The sequence below is a fragment of the Squalius cephalus genome (assembly GCF_949319135.1).
Source record: "Squalius cephalus genome assembly, chromosome: 2".
Lineage (NCBI taxonomy): Eukaryota > Metazoa > Chordata > Actinopteri > Cypriniformes > Leuciscidae > Squalius > Squalius cephalus.
Window position 1 is genome coordinate 22,192,502 of NC_137123.1, and position 16,334 is coordinate 22,208,835.

The following is a 16,334-nucleotide window of genomic DNA, read 5'->3' on the forward strand; positions in this document are numbered from 1 at the left end:
CACTCGGATGGGTTGAGCCGTGACCGCTACTTCAATGTGATTGAAGATCTGGGTTTGGACTGTAACCTAAAAGATCCCAGTTATGAAAGACCCATATTCATCTCAGGAAACTGATAGATGTCTTTTGTTAAACGATTGTGTTAGCTGACAAAAGTAGAACCACAGAAAGCATTGTTCAACGTTATGCATTACATTTAAAGTACTGCGTTACTTAAAGTAGTCCATTTTATCCCTTAAAACTCATATTTAATCACCAAAATGACATATTTAAACATGTTTTCCTGTGAATTTCTTTGTATTCATGCCTAAAAATAGCTTGAATGTAACTCTACACCCTTTCTTCATTTTGTAAAGGATTTTTTTTAATGTTTGGAAGTGCTATTTTTTGTCTTTATCTTTATTTTTAAGTCTTTATCTTCTGACATAGTGTGCATGCAATGACATACAAGCTATACTATGACTTTTATGGGTAAAACGTGTATTTATACAGGCATCACAATTGAATGAAAAGTGTTGCATTTGGACAATTTGCAAAATGTGCACAACTACTAAAAAAAAAAAACAGTAAATAAATTTAAAAAGGAATGTTAGATTTAATAATAAAATAAAAATTAATAATATCATTTAATAATTTGATATAATGGTGATATGGAGCCTTAATTTGATTATTAAAAAAAATTGTAATATATTAAACACGACAGGTCTTATTATCTGTCAAACATCCTGATGCTCTCCTCCTAATTATTATTAAGTCCTCCAAATTATTCACAATTGTGTAAAATTCAGCTATAAAAATGAGCAATCGTGAGCCTCAAGATCTCACCTCTCTTGGAACTCTGTTTCCTGGTGCAGGAGAACAAGGACAGCGTGTTTTCCGTGTCTCTGAGGTTGTGTTCACTCTCTGCATTATTAACAGGCAAGTGTTGGGTATAGTGGCTTAAAAACCTAAGTATTACACTAAGAGCTCAGATGGAAAAACAAGACACATACTGACAAACACACACACACACTTAATGTTAACATGCAAGGCAAACATCCTCTTTGTTCTTCATGTCTGTGCAAGCAGCCCAGGTTAAATGCATATTGCAGTTTTTGTTAAAGACCTCTTTGGCAGTGTCTTGTCCGAGCCTGTCTGAACTATAAAGAAACCAGGCCACGGTAAAATACACGGGAGTGCAAAACAGAAACCATTACTGCTACACTAGACAGTGAAGGCCAGGTAATACAGCAAAGAGAGGGTTGCACACTCACACACAGTAAGTATGACATCTTCTTTCCACATGAGAGTCACACCCACATCTCATTGTGATTTCCACAATAACTATATGTTTTATGTGCTCTAAACAAAGCAAAGCTCATTGAACACATCACGGTGGCTAATACAACAGTTAACATACTGAACCACATTACATGATATTAATCACTTAAAGGAGTAGTTCATCCATGGTCTATATATCATCTTTGGGTAAGTCGTCATGTAAGCCATACGACAAAGGTGTAAGAATTGAGAAATTAGGAAATGCCGGACAGTCTGGTTGGGGAGCACCCAGACCCTGAGAGGACAAAGGACCTCTCTGGAAATTACCATTTGAACTCACCATTTGAGAAGCAAAGTCTCACCTCAGAACACATCTCTCCCCCTCTTCCTCACTCCCCCTCTCACATGCTGAAACCACATGTAAATCACCCAAGAAAATGTATAGTTTAATGTGAATGATTATCACAGAGTATTTTTCATGTTTGGAACATGTCTCAGGTTTTTGAGAGTTTATGGATAACTAGCACACAAGGAGGGGTTGGCCTCTAGACAAATGGTCTCCCTACACCCAAAGGTGTAACCTCTGAATGCAAATTTCCATTGTTAAAAGATATTTCCAAGTGAAAGAGGTCCTGGCTATTTAATGAAATGCAGCAGGGAATTCGGGGCCTTTTCTGTAACTCAGATTCGCCCGTGAGGCTGAGAGAGAGAGAGATCTCTTAATGTTGGGTTGCATCTTTTCTCTTTATTCCAGAGCATTTGATGTTTTGTATCGATTATCTTTGAATTGATTATGAAATTGACATGATACCTGACATAATAAATTGTTACATTTGATTATTCTAACTGACTTTGACATTATTTTCATTAAAGAGTTAAAAGGAATAGTCAAACATTCGCTCACAATTAATGATCCAAAGATATCTTAAAACCTTTTCATTTATGGAGTCAGATGAAATAACAAGAGAATTCATATTCAAATGTATTGCATTTAATCCAAAAATACTTTGCCTCTAGAAAAGGACAGTAACGCGTAAAGACCTTCCGCGCTGGTCGGATGCCGGTTTTGGGCCGATCGAGCGCGAGCTTACAAAGGGATGATTATAAAAAGAAAACTTCTGTCTTAATTTAGTCCCTAATATTATTTAAAACTTATAACTTTGAAATAGAACTAACTTTATTCTGTGGAACACAAAAAAAACATTTTACCCGGGGTTAACAATTAATCCTGGGTATTCATAAGTAATGTACATTCCTAAACCCTGGATTAACGTTCTTATTTGCATATTTGCGGGGTTAGTGTCATTGATTGGATGAACGCAGCACACAACCTGTTTACATAAAAGCACTAGCATTGCTGGCAGTACTATAGAGTTTATAAAGGTAAGAATGAAACGCATATTGCATTTTCTGTCAGCATTTGACATTTTTCCTTTCAAACGCTGAATTTACTGTAATTATACAATGCGCAGTGTTTCCGTGACTGTACAAAGCATGCACATACTGTATGTCCGTAATTGGTTGACTGTTACTAAGCGTCTAGCTTTAACATTTTAACAAGTATGGCACGGTTTCATAACCCTGGGTAAAAAGCGGTGCTAATCCTTCTAAATTACAAGTGTGAAACGTTCCTTTACCCGGGGTTAAAAGCGTTGATAACCCGGGGTTAAGCGCAGTGTGAAAAGCACTAATGTGGTCCAATGTTGTTTTCAACCTCAAGCATTAGCTTTCATTATGTGGACAAATACACTTCTATCTTCTGTTGAGCCCCACAGAATAAAGTCAGTCATACAGGTTTAGAAGGTTTAGAATTTTTATTTTTTGGGTGAACTATCGCTTTGATATAATTAATTCAGATTCTGGGATCAAACATCAATTTGTACTTAACCACATATAAAGTGCTTTATACAATAGAAATAATTTCAAAGCAGCTTTACAGAAATAAACAGCAAAATAATTTTGTTGCCAAATTTATCAATTGCACCGTGAAATTACTTCAATTTCAGCTGCTCTACAGAAGACAATTGTCGTTATTCAGCTCAATTCAGTTCAATGTTGATTTAATTAGTTCAATAACAGTGTTACAATGTTACAGTTGTTCAATTATGAAACAAATTCAATTTACAATTCAGCTATAAAGCAGAGGACAATAGTATCATTACGCACACACACCGATTGCATCTCTGATCTTCAGCACGCAAAACTACAAACCAGCTCATTATTTCATAACATACACAAACAACTTAACGAATGATGTCCCACATAAGCCATTAACATTGCACATGGTTGAGTGTCATGAGGGCGCTGTAACCATGTGTGTGTGTGTGTGTGTAATGATGTACAGTATGCAGACATGTGGTCTGACTCCAGCTGCATGGACAAATGTGAACAATGCCGTATCATTATACATTCACACCAACTGCTAACAAAAAGGGCAGCTGCGTCTGTGCTGTCAGATATGTGTTCAAGACAGCAGACAGAAGAATTCATGCACTAACATTTGGCATTATTGCTGCACTTTACAGAGTCTCCATCTGCCAGGCTGGAAGGATAAGAATCAGAACACACACACACACACACACACACACACGCAGCAAATGGGTCAAATTTTCTACATTCCAATGCTCATCCCTTTAACAATGTAATTGAATGTATATCAGATCTTTGTGGTCCAAACTGAACAAAAATAAAATACGGTCACACTGTCTGTAAAAGAGTCTTTAAAAAAATCTCAGCAGTAAATAAATGCAGAATGTTACTGATTACGGGGTATGATTTTACAATTTTCTATTTTCTCTCTCAGTTATGATATTGGAGAGTTAAAAGTTTCTAGACTTGGACCCAGCAAAACCACTGTAGTTGGCCACACACATAACAACCATACTGGACGTACATAGACAGATGGTTACTAAGTAATCATAGTGAGAAAAATTGTCATGACAAACCCTGTGCAGTCAACCAGAACAGTGAGAAAATATAATCGTCTGTAAACATGTAAAAATGAGAATTGTTTGCATCACTATTATGGTTGCTCGTACTATTAAGTCTACTGTAAGACACTACCATTTAAAATTTATTTAATTCATATTCATATCATCAAAAGTGAAAAACTAAAACAATTTATCACAGACAGATTCCCTAAAAATATGAAGCAGCACAACTGTTTCACCATTGATTATAATAAGAAACGTTTCTTGAGCAATAAATCGGCATATCAGAATGATTTCTGAAGGATCATGTGACACTGAAGACTGGAGTAATGATGCTGAAAATTCAGCTTTGCATTAAAATATATTAAAATAGAAAACAGTTATTTTAATCTGTAACAATATTTCACAATATTACTGTTTTATTGTAGTTTATGCAGTCTTGGTGAAAAAAGAGACTTCATATATTTAAAACATATTTTTGAATGGTAGCGCATTACACTTTGGTGTGCAACCCATCCCATCCATTCCAGTTATGGATTTCTCAAATTGTCGGACTTGTTGAAAAGACAGGCGCTATTACTTAGAAAGTGACTTTTCGTCTGGTGGATTATAAAATATACATATACACATTTAAGGAGCAACTGCAGAGCAACATACTGAAAACCTTTCACCTTAGCAACTGCTCAGGAATGCCCTGGCATTTATCCACAACACCCATGACTTTTGCCTAGGCAAACACAATTCAAATATCATCCAGAAAATTTAAAACCCAGTTAAAATCATGAAAGTGCACATATAATCTTATAGTGGATAAAATACACACTCTCTAGAAAGAACAGAAACGACTCAAATATAATAGAGACAGTCACACCCCACATACTCTTGGACATGTTCTTGGACGCCGCCCTATAAATGGTAAAAAAAATACTGCACCACTCAGGTATCTGTGTTCTGACATTTCCCTTATTAAAGCTGCTCTTATTTTCTTCAACAACTCAGCTAAATAAAACCTATTTCAGCATTTGATTCAGCATCTAACATGACTTGATATGCCACAACATTTCCATTCGCTTACATGTCTTATATAGCCTGAGGCCATGGTTACACTGAAAGCATGCCAGTCTAGATTCAACAAGCAAATATTTTCCATTACTTGCATACACAGTAAAATTTTGTCCATGGTGAGCATTCAGAGCTAAAGTAATACAAAACCAGTATCACCACTGTGCATATTGACAGGCTTGAAGCAAAGCTTTGAATGTAAAACAACACTGGTGCCAGTCCAAGTGGGTTCTGAAAGTTGGCAAAAACCCAGACCAGTGCCAAAAGTTACCCAGATGGCCACAGCCAACGAGCACGGGTGAAACTGTTACAAACCGTTGACCAACAAACAATATGCTTCTCACGATCTGAGAGCAAAAAACAGAGCGAGGGAGGGGGAGTTTACGTTCAAATTCAGGGTCGCAATTTAACTTGCCAGTCAATGAATTGTGGGAAAGTTGAACAAATAACCTTCAGATCAAGGCACTGTCAACAAAGAGAACAAGAAGAGTGTGATAAATATAAGTCTACTCAATAGAAAACTGTCATGTTGAATTGTACAAATTTGAATGGCTCACAAATAAAAGCAGCTTTGGTGAGCATAATAAAAGACTTCTGATATACTGTAAAAAATTATATGATCAACAAGTTATGACAACATATGTTTTTACATTGCTTTAACTCATCAAAATAAGTTAAGAATTCACTTTTTTAGACGTTATACAAGATTCAACTTTTTTTAAAGTCAGTTTAATGTAATTTAAGTTGAAATGACTTAGACATCCAAGTTGATTGAACTTAAAATTAAGGCAACTTATTTTTTACAGTGTACAAGTGTAAACAAACAATGCAGGGGTGTTTTAACCCAAAAGGTTCCTAAACTCCATCTTAAAGTTAATATCTCAACCATACTGTAAAGTCTGTAAAGCTGAATAAATTCCACACGAATATAAAAACACCAGACAAACCCGAAAACAGGACACGTCTGACCAGCTTCAATATATTTACCCAATTTATATAGATAAAATGACCAGTTCAGTCCCCTACCTGTCAACACTTTCAGTTGCAGCCATAGTCTGGTAATGTCCTGACAGAGCAGGGACACTCGGTTGAGTTCCATCCCGCTCAGAGTGCACCTTTCCCGGTCACCCTCCTGCCTCAGGTGCCTCTATCTCTGGGGCTTCATCCTCACGCAAGCAGCCGCGCATTACCCAGGCTAAACTGTCCGTCAACGCACTTCACATATCCTCATCTCCCAACAGACACGGACAGGCAGACACACGAACTCCACCGGCATCAGGTTACACCCCTCACACACACACACAATGTGCAGGTGGAAGCAACAGACGGTGGAGATAAAAGGAGAAAAAGCCCCAGGGCAGCCGCTTAAACAAACCAGAACGCAATTCTGTAGAGACCTGTGTGTGTGTGAGTGTGTGTGTTTGGTTGGGGGGGGGAGAGGATAAGCTCTTACATACGCACACACACTCTCTAATCGTCCTGCCGCTAACAGGTTTGAGGGAGAGAGGGAGAGAGAGCGATGGGGGAGCGAGAGCAGTTTTCTCTGTTTGTTACGCTGCCAGGGACCTGTGGATTAATAATAGACAACCAATCAAAATACTGGGGCTGGACGGAAGGGCGGAGCACACAAATCACAGCGGTCAACATTTCTTCATCATCTATGATGATACTCTAGTCTACTCTATTCAAGTGAATGAGAGAGAGAACGTTACTATACATTCAATATGTTCATATCGCCATTACAGTAATTGGCATATTTAGTCAGCTTTACTCCATCCCTTTTAATGTTGTATTTTTTTTTTTTTATGTCATATATTTATTTTATTTGTTGTATTTTGTTTGTTTACTTAATTTGCACTAGTGTTATTTTACTGTTTTTGCCATCCACATAAATAAAGAAGGAAATTATTATAATAATACAATTGAAATAGAAAATGAATACATGAAAGTTAATTGCTAGAATGATTGAAGTAGTTAGTCTTATTTTTTATCTTGAATTTATCACTTTTTAATAGTTTTCAAATAGTAAACTTTTAGTTCACTATTACAATTCAACATGAACCCTTTTTAATAACTCTCGGTTAATTAACGTTATCTTGTTATTTATCAAATATATTGGTAACATTTTACAGTATGGTCCTAATGTTAATGTATTAATTAACTAACTATAAATGAGCAACGCATTTGATATAGTATTTATTAATATTTGTTAACATTAGTTAATACAAATACAACTTAGTTCTTGTTAGCTCAGGTCCATTAAATAACATTAACAGATATAACTGATTTTAATAATTTAATAGTTATTTTTGATAAATTTGCAATTTAAGTTTTTTTTGTTTTGTTTTGTTTTTTACTCTGCACTGTTCTCACATATGGAGATGCAGGGGTGCCACACACACAGTTCAACATCTTTTATATGAGAAACCTTTATAGCGTAGTGTCAGGGAGATCGGCAAGCAATCCATAAGAGCACAGTGAATGGCCCTGTAAGTCTGTATTCACAAATAGCCTGGGAAAGAGAGAGAGAGAGACACACACACACACACACACACACACACACGTTTGTGGTTGGAGTCTGTGCAGAGAGAGTCTGCTGCTGTGAATTAAACAGCTCTATAGTTCTGCAAAGCCTTTGATAGAACTCAAAACCCTTCACACAGAGAGAGAGAGAGAGAGAGACAGAGATAGAGAGAGCGAGAGACATCAAAACAAGCTTTTTATAAATTAGCAGAACAATAGCAAAGACTGCCAATGTTAAAAAGGTAAAGCTTCACTATATTCTCAAGTGTGAGTTTTTTGTAAGTACTCTATTCTTAGAGCATTGTGGTTACTTAAACAACGACACCATGTCATGCATTTTAATGCGGTACATGCTATTTTCAGACAATGTCACAGATAAGTTTACAGAAAGGTGTATCTGGGAAGGTATACTTTTGTGATATGCGATCTTCACCTCGAGGCTCTCTCATTGCCTGAAGGTCATAGGCCACATACAACAGGAAGACCTTAAAATTGTAGGTCAAGTTCAGGCACTCTCGCTGGAAATCCCCTGGCTCTCTCCTCTTAGATCTTGTGTCCGTCTATATATACACACTCCATGCTCGTCTGAGACACTCACACTCTACAGATTATTTAAGAGAGGCTGGCTTTCACTTTTAGAAAGACAAACACAATGTCCCTTTCTGTGCCTTATCAGTAACACTATGCCAGTGAGCTAGACCCTCTGGGCTTCAGTGTAAATCTACTTATAAACAGAGACGTTAAATAACAGAGTATAAAATAATTGTAGAGGGAACTGGAAGTGAAAAAGGGCATTGTTTTGTGTGGCTGCATAGTGTAGTCGAATTTACACTATGAAGAATCATTTAAATAAAGATATCTCATTAATTATTATAATTAATTAATAATAGATTATATATTATAACATTAATTTAGTATATTTCTAAATAAATTATTCTTAAATGAACTCTAAACTTGCATAAACTAAAGAGCGTCTGATAATTATGTAGCAGTAATTAACTAAAACATGCTTTTAAAAACTTTTTGTTAATTGAAATTAGGCTGACATAAACAAAACTTAAATTAAACAAAGATCAGAAAATTTAATTTGCTCGGTAACTAACTGAAAAAAAGTTGAAATGTTGAAGCACTCAAATATCTGACTGGTAAACAAAATAAAACAAATCAATTAAACCTGAATAGTAAAAAAAAAAAAAACAATTACAAAAAATTTCATTCAAAAGAAAACTGATCATATAAAAATATAAGCTAATTTAAAATATAATATTTAACAAAAAAAATATTCACACTTCAGTGTAGACATTTAGTTGATAAGCACAGTGGGATTTCCATGTTTTATGTGGAAGTGAGGGTATAAATAAGCTGAAAGGAGAAATGAGCCCTCAATGTTTGTTCTCTGAGAGGAATCAAACTCAATTTACTGCCCTTCACAAACCCATCACTTTTAATCAAATAACTTCTCAGACTACTTCTGCCATACCCCAGAAAACATTACAGAAAGAGTAAATGGCACGACTTTGGATTTGTTTGATCATGTGACCCAATTATTCATCGAATTGTTCAAAATTCTGCACCTCATATTATTCCAAACAATTTAATGAGTCGATTGAATGTGAGAGCGATACAAATAAGTAGGGTTGGGTATCGTTTGGGTTTTTCGATACCGGTGCCAAATCGATACTTTTAAAACGGTACCTAAACGATGCCTGAACCGATACTTTAAAAAAAAAGAGAGACCCTCAAAACGATGGTGAATGACATGAGCCTTTTTCTAATGCGGTTAGGAATTACTTCAACAAAATTACTAGCCAATCAGAGTCACACAACCGAGATGGCATCATATGATATCAGCTTCCCAAACTGCATTATACGCAGTTATATTAGCAATAACTGCAATTTCTGAAGTCAAACTCTATGCTTGCCTGGCAGAACTTATTCTTAAAGGAGAACTCCGGTCAATTTTAACATTGAGCTCACTTTTTTGTAAATTTGAAAAATTCGAAAACAGGATGTAAATACAGGTATGAGCGCTGGCTGAATTAACATAATTTTTATTCATATCTTTCACATCTACTGCAGTCAGATTCACTCGTGTTCACTCTGAAGGAATCACTCAACATGGCTGGGCACATCAAGGATGTTAAGAGGCTAAAAGCAGGTTTAAAACTTGCCCCATTGAAGTCAACAGGGTGCAAATTTTAAAAAGAGGATAACACGGTGTAGGCAACACCGATTTTTGTCGTTGTTCTCTGTACTGACAGCACTCCAAATTTACAAAAAAATGGCTGATAAAATTGACCAGAGTTCTCCTTTTTAATCTGCAACCAGTTGAAATTGACCTGTGACGAGTCTGATCTCATATCTACATTAACAGTCTGCTGAGCATACAGTGGGATGGGAGGAAAAATAGACTCAAGGCCTATTGATTCAGATAAATGTAGTCTAGCAGGACAGGATACATATGGCCGTCCTTCATAATTCTACAGCACTGCAGAAGTTATAATGAGAAAAACAGAGTTTCTGCAACTTTGGTCAGACATCCTGTTTCTGGCATACTGGTTTCCCTGAGCAATTCAGCAGAAAATGAAACCGATACTTCATATATGCTATTGCTAAGATTAGATAGATTGTGTGTAAATTATGTAACACACTGTATCCAACAAATCCAGTGATCAGAGGGAGGGAAGCGTCTGATGATGGATTAACTGACATTATATTTGCCCTCGTGAAGGTGACCAGCCCTTTTAATAAACATTAATCATATATTACATTACAGGAAAACAATCAGAAGCCTCTATAGCAAACATGAAGAACTTGAAAGGGATTGTCAAGTGCCAAATTCACTTTAAAAAAAGGCAATAAAAGTGTTAAAAATTGTAAAAAACAAACTACAAGCTCAACCTTTAACCTTAACATCCTTAAAACATACAATACAGTGGTTTTTATTACTATTTTTATATTTTTATTAGTATGAAACATCTTTAAGTATCCATATTAAAGGGATAGTTCACCCAAAAATGAAAATGCTGTCCTCATTTACTCACCCTCATGTTGTTCCAAACCTGTATGATTTCCTTTCTTCTGCTGAACACAAAAGAAGATATTTTAAAGAAGGTTGGTAATTAAACAGTTGCTGGTCCCCATTGACTTCCATAGTATTTTTTTTTTCCTACTATTGAAGTCCATCAGTCGTTTGGTTACCGACTTTCTTCAAAATATCTTCTTTTGTGTTCAGCAGAAGAAAGAAAGTCATACAGGTTTGGAACAACATGAGGGTGAGTAAATGAGGACAGCATTATCATTTTTGGGTGAACTATCCCTTTAAAATAGGCTACTATATTTCATCAACATTCATGACATTCAGTATTTTTTTATTTTTTATTAATTAATTATACAAAAAATAAGTCACCTTATTCAGTGAAAAACAGTAAATTGGCTGTAAATAGTTCAAACTGATTGACGTAAACATTAAATCAATCAATGAAAACAATATTAATATCCATAACATTTTTGGTTAGGCTTTTAAAAGCATTTAAATCATTAGTTTTAACCTTACTATTTATTATCATTATTGTTATTTATTATAACTATTGGTATTATTGTTTATTATAAATATATTATTATTACAATTTCTACATGTAACCTGATTCCTGACTCGTAGTTTATTAGTCTTTATTGTGGCATTTCAGGTGCATGTTTAAGAACTTCTTTTAAACGAACTCTTGTGTTCATTTGAGTCACAAGGGAGGGAAGGATGCATTTTTTTACTAAGAGACACTTTTAGGAAAGCACATGATTCTTCGTATCTTAGGAGGAAATCGTCTTTCATAATAGATGTTTTCCTGTAATTCTTGTATTGCTGTGGAAATATATATTTTTCCCCCCACTTATCCACAGCCAGATTGCTCAACTCGACCTGAATCTAAAGCAGTTCAAGGCAGAAGGGTTTAAAAAAAAACAACTAAATTTCCTTAGAAGCTTTAGGGAACAATCCTTAATTACAGTCAATCAGCAGATTTGAGGGAAACGAATGCTGGTGTGAGCATATGACTGCAAATTTACCAGAAAGCGGGAATTTTCAATGAGAATGAGAGAGCAACTCACGTTAGCTCAACACAATGATCATCCGACACATCAAAACATCCTATCAGATGATGTCGCTGGCAAACGTCAGACACACACACACACACACACACACACACACACACACGGCTAGTCATGTGATCAGTCTCATGCAGTCTGTGGTGGCTATTTGCATGGGTTTGGTCACAGCAGCACATCTAAAGATCAAACAGCAACCAATCAAATCCTCAATTCACTGAGATTACAACAAAGATCAGATTCATGAGATAAACAAGTTTCAAATCACAAACAGCTCCTGGAATCACGTGTCTGTTGACACAGTATAGTAAGTAAATAAAATGTGCAGAGCAATTGAAAAAGAACTCCACACTTACACATCTCTGTCATTACAACAAATTATAGATACTTTTGGTAACACTTTACAATAAGCTCCCATTTGTTAACATTAGTTAATGCAAAAACTTAACCTTAAAGGGATACTCCACTTTTTTTGGAAATAGGCTCATTTTACAACTCCCCCAGAGTTAAACAGTTGAGTTTTACCGTTTTCGAATCCATTCAGCCGATCTCCGGGTCTGGCGGTACCACTTTTAGCATAGCTTAGCATAGATCATTGAATCGGACAAGACCATTAGCATCTCTCTCAAAAAAATGACCAAAGAGTTTGGATATTGAAACTTTGCTGCTGTACCATGAGTCCAGCAGGCGTAATGATATGACGCAGCGCCTGAAAATAGTCCCCAGCTCGGTAACTTCCAACGTGACCGGGACTAAGTTTGTCTAACCTATTAGACCTATTTTCAGGTGCTGCGTCATATCATTACGCCTGCTGGACTCATGGTACAGCAGCAAAGTTTCTTGATTATTACGCAGGAATGAGAGTATAGTTCCTAGCCATATCAGCCTAGAAAATCGCAACTTTACATTTTCCGTCGGTCTTAGTACACAACGTAACTAACTCTTTGGTCATTTTTTTGAGAGAGATGCTAATGGTCTTGTCCGATTCAATGATCTATGCTAAGCTATGCTAAAAGTGGTACCGCCAGACCCGGAGATCGGCTGAATGGATTCGAAAACGGTAAAACTCAACTGTTTAACTCTGGGGGAGTTGTAAAATGAGCCTATTTAAAAAAAAAGTGGGGTATCCCTTTAAACATAACCTAACAATGAGCAATTTATTTTTGAAGCATTTATTAACCATTGTTAATATTAGTTAATAAAAATGTTCATGTTAGTTAACAGCGCATTAAGAGGTGTGACAATTCCAAAACACGCTCGAAGCAATTATCCAATCAGAACACACTGGTCCAGTCGACCAATCAGAGCACATTGAGCTTTTCAGAAGATGCGGCTTCAGACAGGAACAAAACAGAGCGTTACTGACAGACTGGGAAAAGAGGTGCTGCAACAGCTGCAAATACGTGAAAAATAAGCATGAAAGACTTGAAGCGCTTCAAACTATTCTAGTAGACCCCCCCAAAAAAGCAAAGGGGCATAATAGGTCCCCTTTAACAAATTAAACCTTATGGTAAAGTGTTACCATACTTTTTATTGCCAAAATGGTCCGAACAACCCTGATAAACCAGTTTTATTTTGTGCTTGCTCTTTTGATCACCAAGCCTATAATGAAACAGGAAACAAGCTTAAATAAGCCTAAAAGACAAAAGGTAGTTTTCTGTCAAGCACCTGCAAAAAAACATGTTGTAAGTCCCAGGAACACACAGAGACATGAATACAACACCGTCCACGGCTCCACAGGATATTACTATGACAACATGTCTGGTTTATAACAAAACAACAAACAACAACAAGAAGGATGCAAGAACTTCCTCTTCAGGCTCTGAAGCTACAAGGAGAGAGTGGAATTTCCTTTTTATAATTAAAGTAAAATCCCAAAGATGAGGAGAAAAGCTGTCATAAGATCAGGCATTTCCTTTGAACAACATACTAAGTATAGTTTACCAATGAGATTATGCTTTCTCTTATTTCGTCTAAATGTTTCACTTGTTTTTCTTGATTCATTCTATCTCCGGACATTCTGTCATGCCTGTGGGACAATCTCCCATCATTAACCTACATCAGTGTCGACAGTCGTCACGTGCTCTCACGTCTGGACGACCGTTAGCAGTAGCGGTTAGCTATACTCGGGGGACATCCATGTCACCACACCCCCTTATCGTCCAGATTTAATCAGCACAGACACTGTAACCGAATCACAGTCTGTTTAGGCCTCTGCTTCATCCTCCACTCCCTGTCCGAATTATCCATGCATACTGTTGGCTGTTTAAATTTACACAGTTTTACCAAACAGGAAGACTTTAGCAAATACTGTGTGTGTTTATATGTCTAATTTTTCTAAACCTGGAAAACTTTAGAAATCAAAGACAAATTTGAATTGTCATCATTTACTTACTCTCATGCCTTTATGACTTGCTTTCTTCTGCGGAACAGAAAAGAAGATATTATGAAGAGAATCTCAGTGTTTTAGTCTCTAATCAAAGTCAATGGGGTCCAAAATATCTTCTTTTGGTTCGCAGAAGTCAGTAAATGATGACAATTTGTTTGGATGAACAATCCCTTTTAATAATAAATCCATTTCTTATTTCACATGTAAAAATGTGCATACTTAAATTAATCTAAGAATAACAATACAGAAGTCCACACATGAAGAGTTCAGAGGCCTCCATCTGAAATTTTCTTCTAGAATGATCATTTTTATGAAGCTCGTATATTTAAGTTCAGTAATTTCAGTTAAATGGCAATGAAAATTACCTATGAATTGTCATTTAAGTGAAATTACTGAACTTAAATATACAAGCTTGATAAAAAAAATTATCATTCTAGAAGAAAATTTCAGATGGCACTTAGAGGCTTTTGCATCTGAACTCTTCACATAGAGATCTCCACAGAAAAGACAGGAAAGAAATGGGTAAAAATTGCCCTACAATTAATAATATTTATAGGGTGTTTAGGTATGTAAAAAGACTGGGTTGTTAAACAGAAAAAAGAAAAAAAATACAGATATATATTGATCAGTAAAGTACAATAAAACCAAGGTATTTATTTATTTTTTAAACTTAATACCATTCAACTGTAATAGTTATAATTTCAGACCAACTTCTTGTTCCAAACCAAATCAAACTGATAATAGGCATACAAATAAGAGGAAATTATTCAACACTTCACACTTATGAGGAAAACCCCAGAGCAAATGCAGAAATAATTAGCAGCTGATCTGGGCAAAATGTTGGTTCTTCAACCACATGCAAACTCTTTAAAAAAATATTTTAATGGTTTCCACTAAAATGACTGAGTAACATTCATGCCTCTAAACACATTCATGCAAACAGTCAATGTCTGTCTCTGAAAATCCTAAGTACACACACACACACACTATTTCATGAGCTTCCAAAACAAGTATGAATTCTGCAAGAGTAGCAACCATACGGAGGCCAGTGGCTCTAATACACACTGACAGTAAAGCCAAAGGGGAGATGGTCATAAAGTCAATGAAAAATGATGACGAGAGGAGATAATGGGGGCAGTGGTCGGTAGATCTCTGCAGAATTCAAAAACATGCAATTTAATGTTTGTTTTTAAAAAATACTTTTGCCAAATTAATAATGCTTTCAGCTATAGCCTGTATAGATTGAATGATATAGATAAACACACACACATACATATATATGTGCGTGTGTGTATATAAGTTATAATGTATATCCTCCTGAGACCCAGAAAAAAAAAGTTTTGTGAATTTAGTTTTTTTCCATGTCATCAAAACTGTTTAGAGCACAATAAACAAATATTAAAAAAACATTTTTAAAAAAATAATATTTTATTCATACGTTATGCTATGTCCTCTGTAGTGGACGCCAGGACTAAGTTGTTTAAAAAATAAAATGACATGAAATTATATGTATAGGCAAAAACAATGGGATTTTTTTTCAATCACCAATAAATTTGGGGGTTTCAGGATTTTTTCAACCAAAATTTGTATAAAGATTATTCTCAACTATGTTATGAAAGAAATAACGGAATGAATTGATACACCATTTTACTTTATGCAATATGTGGGTAAAATGGCCATAAATTAATATTCCCATTCAATGCAATGTATCTATACACTGTATCTAATTTGCACATTAATGTGTTCTTGGAGCAACATTTAATGAAAAAAGAAGTGCAATAATTGGAGTAATAATTGGCAACATTTTAATAATAATATCTAATATTTTTATAGGAATATTGATGTATAATTTATTTCCATATTCACTTGTTGTGTCTCACAAAATGCCTGATAAACATGATTTAAGTCCTGGTGTCCTCTACAGTGGACACGTTTGAAATCAATGCCCTGTTCTGTAACAGAAAGTAATTTTTTTATTTGAAACCCCATAACATTTTCCTGAGATGTTGTTTTATGAAATACAATTTGAAAAGTAGTCCAATTTAAATTATAATTACAATATATTATCATA

At 35.5% G+C, this 16,334-nt stretch overlaps 1 protein-coding gene across 8 annotated transcripts in view; it reads right to left on the minus strand.

Moving 5' to 3' along the window:
• Positions 1 to 16,334, minus strand: part of mcf2la (mcf.2 cell line derived transforming sequence-like a) — a 75,404-nt gene that overhangs the window by 47,342 nt on the left and 11,728 nt on the right. For 2 of the 8 annotated variants that reach the window (XM_079861955.1, XM_079861957.1), the window contains exon 1: positions 6,277 to 6,659. The exons of the other annotated variants lie outside the window; for them this stretch is intronic. In XM_079861955.1, the coding sequence (XP_079718081.1) occupies positions 6,277 to 6,349 (73 nt within the window). In that variant the 5' untranslated portion in view covers positions 6,350 to 6,659. Of the gene's footprint in view, positions 1 to 6,276; positions 6,660 to 16,334 lie in introns of those variants that run through there. 8 annotated transcript variants of the gene reach the window in all.